Below are 12,402 nucleotides of genomic sequence, written 5' to 3'. Positions count from 1 at the left end.
AAGCCATTTTCATTCCCTAAGTTATGCAAGCTCCCTTAGTTTCGCTAGGTGGAATTTCTTCAATCAATTGAACTTGCTTTTTAGGAATTCAAGCACTTCAACAAACAAGGACTCTCAAAGACATTCATGTTAGTGTGCCAGATAGTTCTCGACTATCAACGTGTCAATTCACAAAGACTATCTTTTCAAGATAGAAGTGTATATAAAGACTGTAAACCTGTACATATTGTATAAAGACAGACTTTTCTCAAGATTCAATATTCCTTCTTGCTTCAAAATAAATTTCAGTTATTTGTGTAAATATCATAAAGTGAAGCAAATAAAAGTTGTGTTTGTAAATTTCAACCTTGGTTACAACATATATCACCAACACTGAGAGGCTTCTTTCTTTTAGCTTACACGTGGCAGATTTTGTAAGAAGCTATCAGCGTACTACTTGACTGCTGAACAAATTTTGGGAAGATGGACTGTTGCAATGGTAATTTTGATTTAAGATCCTTCACTCTGAGTCTCCTTAGATCTGAACTGACCAGGAATTCACTACTGAAGTTCTTATGTTTCTGTACTCCAGAGGAGCGGCTAAGAAAGGCGCTTGTCTCCATGTTAGGGGCAGCCTAATTTTGAACCTGTCAGTAGGTATAAAATGCCTTTGGGTGTGGCAAGCCCATTGTAACAATAGCCTGTATGGACAAAGCAGATACGGTGCCTCGGAAGAGGTTAGGGCGTTCCCTGCTAAAAGCGACGCGCAGCTCTTCTGGTGCTGGGGGAACTGTGAGAAATAGGCAACCAGCACCAAACTACATCAAGATTGCGACAGTAAATGTCCTGACACTGACGGGAAAGACAGGAGAACTAGTTGACTTCATGATAGAAAAAGATATAGCCATACTTGGACTGTGTGAGACCAAGAAGAGGGGTACAGGGGAGATCCTCTGAGAGAAGGATACAGGCTGTATTACAGCGGAGGACCTGAAGCAAAAAATGGAGTGGCCATCATACTTAGAAAAGAAATCCAAGAATATGTGGAATACACAAAATGCATCAGCGATAGGATGATGGTGATGAGACTCCAGTTTGAAAATGACATGAAAGATCTATTTCAGTTGTATGTCCCACAAACGGGTTGCATAGATGAACATCTAGAGGACTTCTTAGAGGAAGTGGAGAGACAGATAGAAGATAAGGAAGTGCTACTGATGGGATATCTAAATGCACAAGTTGGAATGGAAAGACAAGGAAAGGAAGATGTTGCAGGGCCGTTTGGATATGGAAATGCAAATCCAGAAGGCAGTGGATTTTTGCATAAGGAACCACATTATTGTTGGAAACACCTGGTTTAGGAAGAAGAACAGTCAGAAGATTAGAAGGTATGGTTGGGGAGACAGACGAACAAAGGCCATGATTGATTATATAATCATAGAGAAAGAACACCGGAAGAACTTTTTAGACATTACAGCCATGCCTGAAGAAGCCTTTGGCGGAGATTATACAGTTGTGATGGGAAAACTGAAAGTAGGAAAGATTGAAAAGACCCCATTAAGAAGAGAGAAAAGAATTAAAGTATGGAAGTTGAAGGAAAAAAGCATACAAGAAGAATTTCAAAGGGAAATAATACCCTTGGTACCCAGGACGGAGGTGGGAAATGTTGAAGATGAATGGAAAAGATTTAAGGAAGCACTGGTTAGATGTGCAGAAAAGGTGTGTGGTAGAACATCAGGAAATGTGAAAGACAAAGAGACACATTGGTGGAATGATAGGGTAAAGATTAAAGTCAAGGAAAAGAAAATGGCATGGAAAGTATGGAAAACATCTAAGACTGAAGAAAGTATGTGGAGGCAAAGAATTTGGCCAAGAAAGTAGTGGAGGAAGAAAAGAGGAAAAGCTGGGCCTTATTCACACAGAAATTGAGAGATGATATGCAGGGCAGCAAGAAATTACTGTATGGTATCTTAAGAAACAAAAAGAGAGATCAAGTAAAGACCAGATTTGTGAAGGATGAAGGTGGCATAATATTAACAAAGCCAGAAGAAATAAGAACATAAGAACTGATGAGTCATTCAATGGACGACCAGGAAAGGCAATTAGTTGATGAAGAAATGGATAAAGAAATGACAATGAATGAAATTGAAATGTCAGTAAGAATGATGAAGAATGGAAATACTGCTGGAATAGATGAAATTCAGTGGAGATGATAAAGGCAGCTGGAGCTGTAGGCCTGCAGTGGACATATCAGGTTCTCAAGAATGTTTAGGAGAATAAGGAGGTCCCTGAGGATAGGCAAAAAGGAATAATCGTCCTAATTTCCAAGAAAGGCAATAAGAAAGTTTTGAAGAACAGGGGAATCACCCTAATAACCCATGCTGCTAAGATAATGAAGAGGATAATGGAAAGCAGAATAAGGTTAAGAATCAGATAAAGGAAAATCAGTTTAGTGGAAGGTCAACAATAGAGCCCATTTTCATTATGAGACAACTAATGGAAAAGCAATGGGAGTATGGCAATGATATGGTGACGACATTCATTGACACTGAAAAGGCATATGACAGTGTCCCCAGGACTAAAGTTTGTGACACTCTGGTGCAAAAAGGAATTGGACAGGGATTAATAAAAACTGCACTGGGAGTTACACCTCAACCCCACACATTTAAAAGAAACGCCTTAAGAAACTCTATCTATCGAACAAAACGTGAAACAGCTACTGCATGAAGTTGGGATATTAATCAGTAGGGAGCGGATTTTTATGTGCTAAAAATATGAAAAATATTTATTTTTTATGTGCTGAAAAACATTAAAATTATTTTCCTTTAAATATCACATAACTACTCGCGCTGAAGAAATAAATAAGTATAACGTTTTGTATTAGAATATGGTGCTACCAAACGTGCTCCTTAAGGCAAATTGGTGTCAATGTAATGTTATTGTTGATCAACGTTATGCGCTTCCGATATTGTAGGCCTTCACATTTAGTTTTCTTCCGACTCTGAAATACCACTCTTACCATAGTCGGTACGGTAAAACTGAATAAAACATAAATGTTCAGAAATTGTATTCTCTATAATTTTTGTTATGTAATACTTTTTGATAAGACCAATAAGTTAGGTATTAAAAAATTACATTTTAGGTGCCTTCCCCTAAACTACAATTTCATCCAGGGTGAAAAAAAATTATTTCTATCCTAAACTGCCGTTTCTTCTCCCCCGACTCTATATACAGATTTTCATTAAATTCTGTTAACCCATTTTCTCGTGGCTTGGCATTGATATGGCCTTAGCAACAAAATTACAAATTCATGAATATCTGTGTTATCATAGCCGGTACGGTAAAAATGTATAAGACATAAATGGTTGGAAATTTAATTCTATATAACTTTGGTTATGTAGTATTTATCGATACGACCATTAATAATGTTACCGTGTTTTGGTGGATCAGCAGAGGTGAAAGAAGGTGGGGGCTGGAATGGGTCTAACTACAAGGCCGAAAGATGAATTAAAATTTCAATAAAGGTTATATTTTCAAAACAACAATTTTCACATAAAAAATTTCAGGTTTTTAACAAATAACAACCAGTCAAATCAGGTACAAGACCAAGAAAGCCAAGATTTAGATAGACTTTAACAATCTGGGCCACAAGCCCTAATTTTTACAATTCCTGAGCTCTCGGCTCACAACCACAAATTACCAAAGGGCAGAAAACCCCTAATTACATGGAGCACTTGCTCCCACTTCGTAATATCAAGCCTCCTAGAGGCACCTTTCAAAATACCAGAAAGAGCTGACCCGCTCTCAATCGTCCAAGCCTATTAAAGGCAATAACAGACTATTACACTTAACTGCCATCAAGGCACAACTTATAGTGGAACAGGGGTATCTCGTACCCCATCGACTGGCCCTTCGCAGGAAGGAAAACAAAACGGGTTAAGTTATTGGCCCAAAATACAAAGCTAAATGGAGGCGAGTACTTGCACTCCTACATGAAAGCTTGTTAAAACCTAAGTGGCGCTAGGCCGATTTCACAGGGGCTATTCCCATACTATAGAGGTGACTCGTATAAGAAAAATTTTAACACATTAGGGAAAAGTAGAAAATAAGTTACGAAAACATAGTCACCTCAATTCAGAAATGAAGGGGAGCTCGAGAGGGTAAAGCACTCGCTATCCCCGATTTACATTTAAAGATACATGAAGTCTTACAAAAATGGAAAGAATTTACATGTTTTAAGTTATAGGTTACATATTAAAGGTTTCGGACCTGTCCCGCGGGTTAAACTGCTGAGCTAGCAAGGAAAAAGAAAGATGTTAAACGGCCATTACCTTGTTGAAGAGCTGCTGGCGGATGAAAGAGGCGCTTCCTGCCTCCTGCTATACACTAAGCTACATGTTGTACAAGTGGCGGAGAGCCCGGAAAATCAGCAGTTTTTATACTCTCGGGGAAGATTCGAGACCTTTCATGAATAATTAAGACATACCTACATGCGTTTATTGGTCGGCTAAAGTTTACACATCAAATGTGAAGAAGAAGGACACGATTGGTCCAAAATTAATTAAAGAAATTTGGGATTGGCTAAGTTCAAAACTGGCGGACAGAAAGATTAATACTTATAATCACAGGAATAGAACCAGCTTTTGGGTGGTTAGGCCGTGTGCATTATGCATTATGAAAGAACGGAATTTAGTTATAGGAAAACTTTTGAGTATAAAATATCTTCAAGAAAAGTTCCATCACTTCGCACCAGGGTGCACGATCATAGTTTTTGGTAGAGACATCTGTGAGAGAATGTCCACACTTCTTGATAATTAGTAAACAAAAACAATTCCAAAATTAACACAGTGACATCTTCAGATAAACGGTTGAATTAATTCCGTTTTAAAGTTCAGAGTTTCAGCTGTAGAGGAGTACTTTAAGGCGGAAAATTCAAATGTGCGGCGTATAGGTGTACCAACCGGTACAAATAATATAAATATTTCAGAATTAAATTTTTAGGCCTTCCCCTAAACTACCATTTCACTCAGCGTGAATACAATTATTTATAGCCTAGATTGTAGTGGCTCATTCTCCGACTGTGCATACCAATTTTCATTCAGATAGGACTACTAGTAACGTAAATATTTAATTACATTTTTGGCTTTCCTCTAAACTACCATTTCACTCGGCGTGAATAAACTTATTTATGGCCTAGATTGTAGCGACATATTCCTCGACTTTCATTAAATCCTCTTTAGCCGTTCTCTAGTGATGCGTGTACATACATACATACATACATACATACATACATACATACATACATACATACAGACAGACAGAAATTATGGAAAAGTAAAAATTGCATTTCCTTGTTACTGGGACATGACCGACACAGAAATACCATTATTTTTAAATTCTGAGCAATGTACAGACAAAACTCTTATTTTATATATATAGATGATGCCCACCCAATTTATACCCAGTTAACGACCAAGTTGGTTTATCGCCGGAGACTATGGGTAGGGGGCGGGTGCAATATGTTTCTAATATATATTTTACTAATGTCTTTTAGTCTATAAGAGAATGATTATTCTTTAAGAATTGAAACAAGCCGAAATATGTACAGACTATTGTAACTCATCACGAGTCATACAAGTATTTGTTAGGTTGGCCTTAATTAACATTTTACTTTGTAACTAACAGCTGTCAATCACCGGTGCGAACTGTCTAGCACATGCAGATTTGGCCCTGTTTACGGCCGGATGCCCTTCCCGACACCAACCCTATATGGAGGGATGTAATCACTGTTGCGTATTTCTGTAGTGGTTGTAAGTGTAGTGTGTTGTCTGAATATGAAGAGGAAAGTGTTGGGACATACACAAATACCCAGTCTTCGGGCCAGAAGAATTAATCAAAGGCGATTAAAATCCCCGACCCAGCCGGGAATCAAAACCGGGACCCTCTGAACCGAAGGCCTCAACGCTGACCATTGAGCCAATGAGTCGGACTAACTGATAGGTGTCAGTACGGATCACAATGAAACTTGTAATGATTTGTAACCACCTACATTATCTTGGGTTCTTGTATTAACGCAAGCAATCTGTACTCCAGTGTTTACCATATATGGTTCTTCTTCTTTCAATTTTATGACTATATAGGATCACTTTATTCAGTCCATTTCATTGAAGGGGCTGTTTGGGCCTTGCGGTACTCTCAGTACTTCGTGCCCTTTTTGGTGTTGAAAGTATTTGTGTTGCGAGTTTCTTTCTTGCAAGTGTGAAGCGCATATATTGGCTACTGATTATATGGGTACTCTGAGCACTGAAGGGAGTAATTTCATATCACTGATAAAATGAGCATTAACCTTACATGGGCGGAAGCGTTTTATGTCCATACACACACCAAAAATATGGCAAATTAAAACATATCCAGAATTATCAAACACTAGCTATAAACATGCATATGTATGTAATATTAATTAATTATCTTGAATATTGGATGTACTCCAATGCAGAGGTCCATAGGATATTATCGAATATTTTCACAGCACAATGTTAAGGAAAAAAAAAAAAAGCATGAGTCATTCCACAAAAAAGTTTTAAGACAATCAAAGCCATTATATCAGATAGTGTTGGAGATGACCAGTCTTTGATTCTAAATCTTCCAGTTGGAAGTGTTGCCTGTTTCCATCTGATTCCCTGAATTACTGTTTCCTGGTGAATTATGTCAAAATTTTGGTATAAAAAAATAGTGAAAAGAACTCTGTAGGCTCAGTTGCCACATCAAAATATGAACGTAATGTGGGTCCTTGATTAATATTATATATCGGAATGGTACTTGAAGGTCCTAGGTCCAAGTTACTCAAGTCAATCATTTCTTCAGTGGTTTTGTTCTCCGGGGTACTAGAGTCGCTCTTGCACTGAGAAGACTCACTACTTGAATTTCCATTTTTTGACTCTTCAAATGAAAATCACTCTCATCGAGGTCCGTAGAGTCCAAAATTGAAACAATCTATTGCTCAATGACTTACTAAACATGTCCCAAAATAGCTATATAAATTGCAAAAAGCCTGCCTCGCAACTCATGGCCATGCTTGACTGAACATGATAGTCTCTCATTGCTTGTAAAAAGCTAGCAGGCAGATAATGCAACTCCATTTGAGGATTCTCCTTTCAGCCAGACCAGTAAGTGTTGCTTACTGCCATCTGTTGAGGTTTTTTTTTACTACATCCGCCGGTGACGCTGGATCTTTGACCATTTAAATACCAGCAAACAAATTTGTAATACACAAAAACCCCTTTATCCGGCCCTCATTAATCCAGATCTCCGGTTTATCCAGATCGAAAATAATAAAAATGTATTTTTACTTGTACAGTATTTATTTTACGGTGTCGACTCATCTTGAATGTCTTTTCCGCCAAGGACATAAATTGGAAGTAGTTCGGCCTATCAAAGGTACCGTCCCGGCGTTCGCCTGGAATAGAGTATGGGAAACTGTGGAAAGGCATTCCCAGGACGGCCGAGGTGGAGTTGGAACTCACGCTCTTCTGAATGCAACGCACTACAAATTCACTGATGGTGAATTCGAACATGAATCGGGCACTCCATTAGAAGAACCAATAACTTATGGAGAGTCAACAATGCAGGTGGACAAACTGATGGCCTATTTAGAATCCTTGACTGAAACCACACCAGCAAAACTGTTGTTAGTAAAAAGTCTTTGTGATTGTTCTGCGCGCAAAAAGATATTACTGTACAACTTATGTTAATAGATTATATAACATGTACTGTATTTGGTTTTTCATTTTTTTCGGATTATCCGGATTTTCGATAACTGTATCAGTTCCAGTCCCACTTAATCCAGATAAACAAGGTTCTTGTGTAACATTAATTCAGGAAGCCCTTTGCTGTCAAACTGCCATTTTCCATTATATTGCATGCTGAGAGGGCCACTGCAATTAAGGCAGCATCTTGTGGTGCTATATGAAAGTGTTAATTAAAGCCCATGCAATCATTATTTCTGACGTTATCAATCTAAAATGTGCAGATACCACTTGAAATCAGATAAATAATTTTGAATGATCTTGCAAGTTAAACATTATATTCCAATAAATTGCATATTACAAAAGAGAAGCAAAGTTACTTACGATATCGATATCTATAGCACTTGCTTTACCATCGTTTTGAAATTTCTGTTCCAAATCTTGATATAAGTCACCTAAAATCAATCCAGTATTTATTAACATGTAAAATAAATTTGTAATGAAGTCAATGATTTTAATGATTCTCAAAAAGCTTACCAAGTTTTAAGTTCTGAAAAATTGGAGACTGCAGACGTCGTTCCCATGCTTCCTGACAGGGAAAGCTATTGGAAAGAAGAAATCTTTTCCCTGGGAGATAAAATCAGATCAAGAGTATTAATTAACTGTGAGTACTTCATTAAAGTTTATATAACTTTAAGCGGGAAGTTAATACATCCCTGAAATTTCACAGTTGCAAGATATTTTATGCACTTTTTTTTTACAAACAGTTAGCAGCTCATATGAAAACAGAGGTGAAGAAAGGAAAAGATGAAATATTAAGGTACTGTACTAAAAAGCAAATCTGTTATAAAACAGAGAATAATAAGGTTAAAAAGAAAGCCATGATATCATTAAATAACTCACTCCTAATAAATTATGACCTAAGAATGAAAGAGGTTAAAAAGAAAGCCATGATATCATTAAATAACTCACTCCTAATAAATTATGACCTAAGAATTAAAGAGAGAAAAGAGTCTTACGGATAAAACATCAAAAGTGAAAATACTTTAAAGAGAAATCAACTGAAAAACCAAGCACAGTGTTTGTTTATTACAGTATAATGAAAAAATGTAAATATTACTTAAACAGTACCTTTTACATTAGGAATGGGTGGACGATTCAACCTTTCTTCTATCTTTCAATCCAGAAGAGATGAAACAGGTTTTTCAACATAAAAATCCTCTGGAATTTTCCCGAAACATTATGAAGAGCTTCTATTATGTAACTGATTTATGTTTAATTCTGTAACCATGTAAGATGCAAAACCTTCTGGTAGGTACAATTACATTGTAGGCTTTCATTCACATTCATTTCATTTTTAAAATGGTTTTTTTTCTTTTCAAATAACAGACTTTAGTTTTCTGAAGAACAAACAGATTACAAAAAGCGAGGAGAGGGAGATAAGTTTTATACTTTAATTAAAATCTACACACCCCTACCGTGTGGGCTTGTTGTACAAATTCACTGTCAGTTAATGAGTGTTCTGATATACAACATGCCTAAAATTTCACAGTGACAAAATATTGTATGAACTTTCTGTTTGTAAAACTGCTCATATGTAGGTCTACAACAAAAGGGAGGAAAAGATAAGAAAAAATATTAAGGTACTGTACTAAAAATCATTGCAAAATCCAATTGCATATAACAAACGAGAGAAAAAATTACAAATTTAAAATTTGCATACGACATTTCCTGCTGTTTTGTAAAGCACAAATAGAAAATGTTCAGTAATTAAGTATGTTACATACAATAAATGTTGTCAAAGAAAATAAAACTGCAAATGAACAGAATTATATGTAATTTCAATACATAACAAACTCAATTTCAAAGTATTCCTTCATTCAGTACTTTTTAAGTTTATATCTGAATAAAGCAAACTCTTGAATATCTGGGCTAATCACCGGACAAATCTGCATGGATAACTAAAAACATGGATAATATGATTTTGTGCATTTTAATGCAGAAAGAGATTTTTAACCCTAGAAAACTAACCCTTCGTAAATTTTACGACGGTAGGTAGCAGAACAGTATAGTTTATTGCCTTCTGCGCATGCGTGCCTGCCGCCATTTTGTGTAGCTGATTTTCTCGAGCAGTTATTGACTGTGGCATGTGCGATTGTTGATATCTTTGCTCATTCTTGTAATAATTGGGTGGGTGTCGTCATATTGACGAATTGTTAGTGATAGTATGAACTTATAAGTATAATGTGTCTTCATGGCTTTTTTACATTTATACTTATTTTATTTATTTTCTTGGTAGTTTTGGTTTCTTTGCGATATAAAACCCACAACCATAATTTTAAGGGTTTAATTGAATATGTTGTGTTATAAAATTCACTTCTTATAAAACTTGTTCATTTAATACTTTTTGTGTGTCAAGTTTTCTATGTTTAATAAATAATCACATAAAATTATTTAATATCTATGTATTTTGATTCATGTTAAGTTTACGACACTATAGGAACACTAAAAAACTAAAATCTTGCCAAATATAAGCTGTTACATAGAAAATATAACAATTATAAATTGAAGTAGCCAAATTTATGAAGGGTTAGTAATAATGTGTGGCGAAATAGGGTTAGTGCTCTAGGGTTAAACATATAATACTCTTTGAAAATGCAATAATGTCAAACAACTAACACAGTAATTAACCTCTTTTATCAATAAAGTAGGCCAATATAAAAATTATTTACAACATCAATTGTTGGTAAAACACTTTAGGTACAAAACAAGAATTCTAAGAGTTTCTGTTTACTATTTTTAATGTCTCCAAAAGTCTGAACACGAATCCCATTATCATTCGCTAATTTCTTTACTGATTCTCCTTTCTCTAACTTTTCAATTAACTGAAGGTTTTGTTTTAAAGTTAAAAGCACTTTCTTTTGCTTCGTAGCTATGACTGCTATCACAGAACACCAAAAGAAAATTGTTATACAGTACATTGTTTAGTGCTTAGTTCTCGAACAAGGCATGCCACCAGCACGCAGTTAAGAACGGGCTCAAATTTCAAGCAGGCTGTTCACATGTATTCAAAATGTAATGAAAAAAAAAAAAAAAAAAAACAACCCACCAAAGTCACAGCCTCGTCCTGTGTGGATCTGGTTGATGATCTTCCACTAGCGTCTGGGAAGGTTGAAGCCCTGTACGCATGTGGAGGAGTTTCCAATCAGATCTTTGTTGAATATAACGACTGCTCCCACTAGGTTTTCCATGCTTTAGTGATGCAGAAAGAAGACTGTTCAAAATGAAATGCTGTACACCAGGATGGTTTTCTTGATTTTAAGCACTGGTGTTGAATTCGCGATAGGTCTCCGTGTATGGGTAGATGCGGATTCTTTTGGATGTTTATCCAGTTCTTCAAGATAGCTTCTGATCTTCATAAAGATGCAGGTGGAATGTTGCTAAGAACAGGGAAGCATAGGGTGCTCATGCTATGCATACAGCCTTGAATTATTCACATGGTCTGATTGAATTGCACATCTATCTTTTCGGAGTAAATGCTGTTCAACCAAGTTGAGAGGCGTTAGCTCCCCAAGAGGAACCACCAAGTTTTTTGAGGATATTGTTACACGTTTTAATCTTAGCAGTTATATTAAAAAGGTGTTCCCTGAAAGTCACGGAATTGTTGAGGGTTATTCCAGATATTTAGGTGTACTGCAGGACAGTAATATTTGACGCCTAAATCTAACCTCTGGTTTATAATTTTAATGTCGGTTGTGAACATGAAATGTTGATATTGCTATTTTCAGGGGATTTAAATGTACGCATAATTTTTTGAAGAACGTATTTGGAATTTCCATGTCAGTAGTTAGTGTAGTTTCAGCAATCAGTAAAGTTGGAACTCTGGGTTAATCAAGCAGATGTCATCTGCATATATGAATTTCCTTGAGGATGTCTCTAGTATGTTATTTGTGTACAGGTTGAGGAGGAGGAGGAGGGGAGGGGGGAAGCGATAAATGATCCTTGAGGCAGTCCGTCATTTAGGTTGAACACTTTACTTCTGTTGTTATCAGAGTAGATCTGAGAAAATCTATTGCTCAACATATTAATAAGTCTGTAAGTTTTTGACATCAGATAACACTGACAAGTCTCACAAAAAGCCCATCTTGCCATACGGTATATCAGGCAGAAAGATTTGATCTCTCTTTGAACCCATTTTCAATACGAGTTGTAAGGGTAAACACTTGATCACAGCATCAACAATTCTATTGTAGATGGAGGTGTTCAAGAACTCTGTACATGACACTTAGCAGAACTTCCAGCATTGTCGGATCTTTATTCGGTTTGAGTACTGTACAGCAATATTACTGAGCAAATGGCAGAGCAGTTTGGGTCACATAGCTATCAGTTTGCATCCACGAGACAGTGGGTTGGAACCTCACAGTCGGTTACCTTGAAGATGGTTTTCCGTGGTTTCCCACTTTCACATCAGGCAAATGCCGACCGGGTCTGTACCTTAATTAAGGCCGTAGTGACTTTCTTCCCATTCCTAGCCCTTTCCTATCCCATCGACGCCATAGGCCTATCTGTGTCGGTGTGAAACGATACTAACAAATGCGAATGGTCTCAATCACACAATAACCTTTCTGCAGTAAATCTGTTTCTCCTGTAATAAAAAATGTACCAATTTTTATTACTG

At 36.6% G+C, this 12,402-nt stretch overlaps 1 protein-coding gene across 1 annotated transcript in view; it reads right to left on the bottom strand.

Annotated features, from left to right (window-relative positions):
* Positions 1-12,402, bottom strand: part of LOC136874267 (small ribosomal subunit protein mS27) — an 80,327-nt gene that overhangs the window by 48,734 nt on the left and 19,191 nt on the right. The window contains exons 2-3 of the mRNA XM_067147890.2: positions 8,262-8,351; positions 8,109-8,179 (exon numbers count right to left, since the gene is read on the bottom strand). Of these exons, the coding sequence (XP_067003991.2) occupies positions 8,109-8,179; positions 8,262-8,351 (161 nt within the window). The remainder of the gene's footprint in view (positions 1-8,108; positions 8,180-8,261; positions 8,352-12,402) is intronic.

This window comes from Anabrus simplex, chromosome 5, assembly GCF_040414725.1.
Source record: "Anabrus simplex isolate iqAnaSimp1 chromosome 5, ASM4041472v1, whole genome shotgun sequence".
NCBI lineage: Eukaryota > Metazoa > Arthropoda > Insecta > Orthoptera > Tettigoniidae > Anabrus > Anabrus simplex.
The sequence above is the reverse complement of the archived record's forward strand: the minus strand, read 5'-3'. Positions and strand labels throughout refer to the sequence as shown.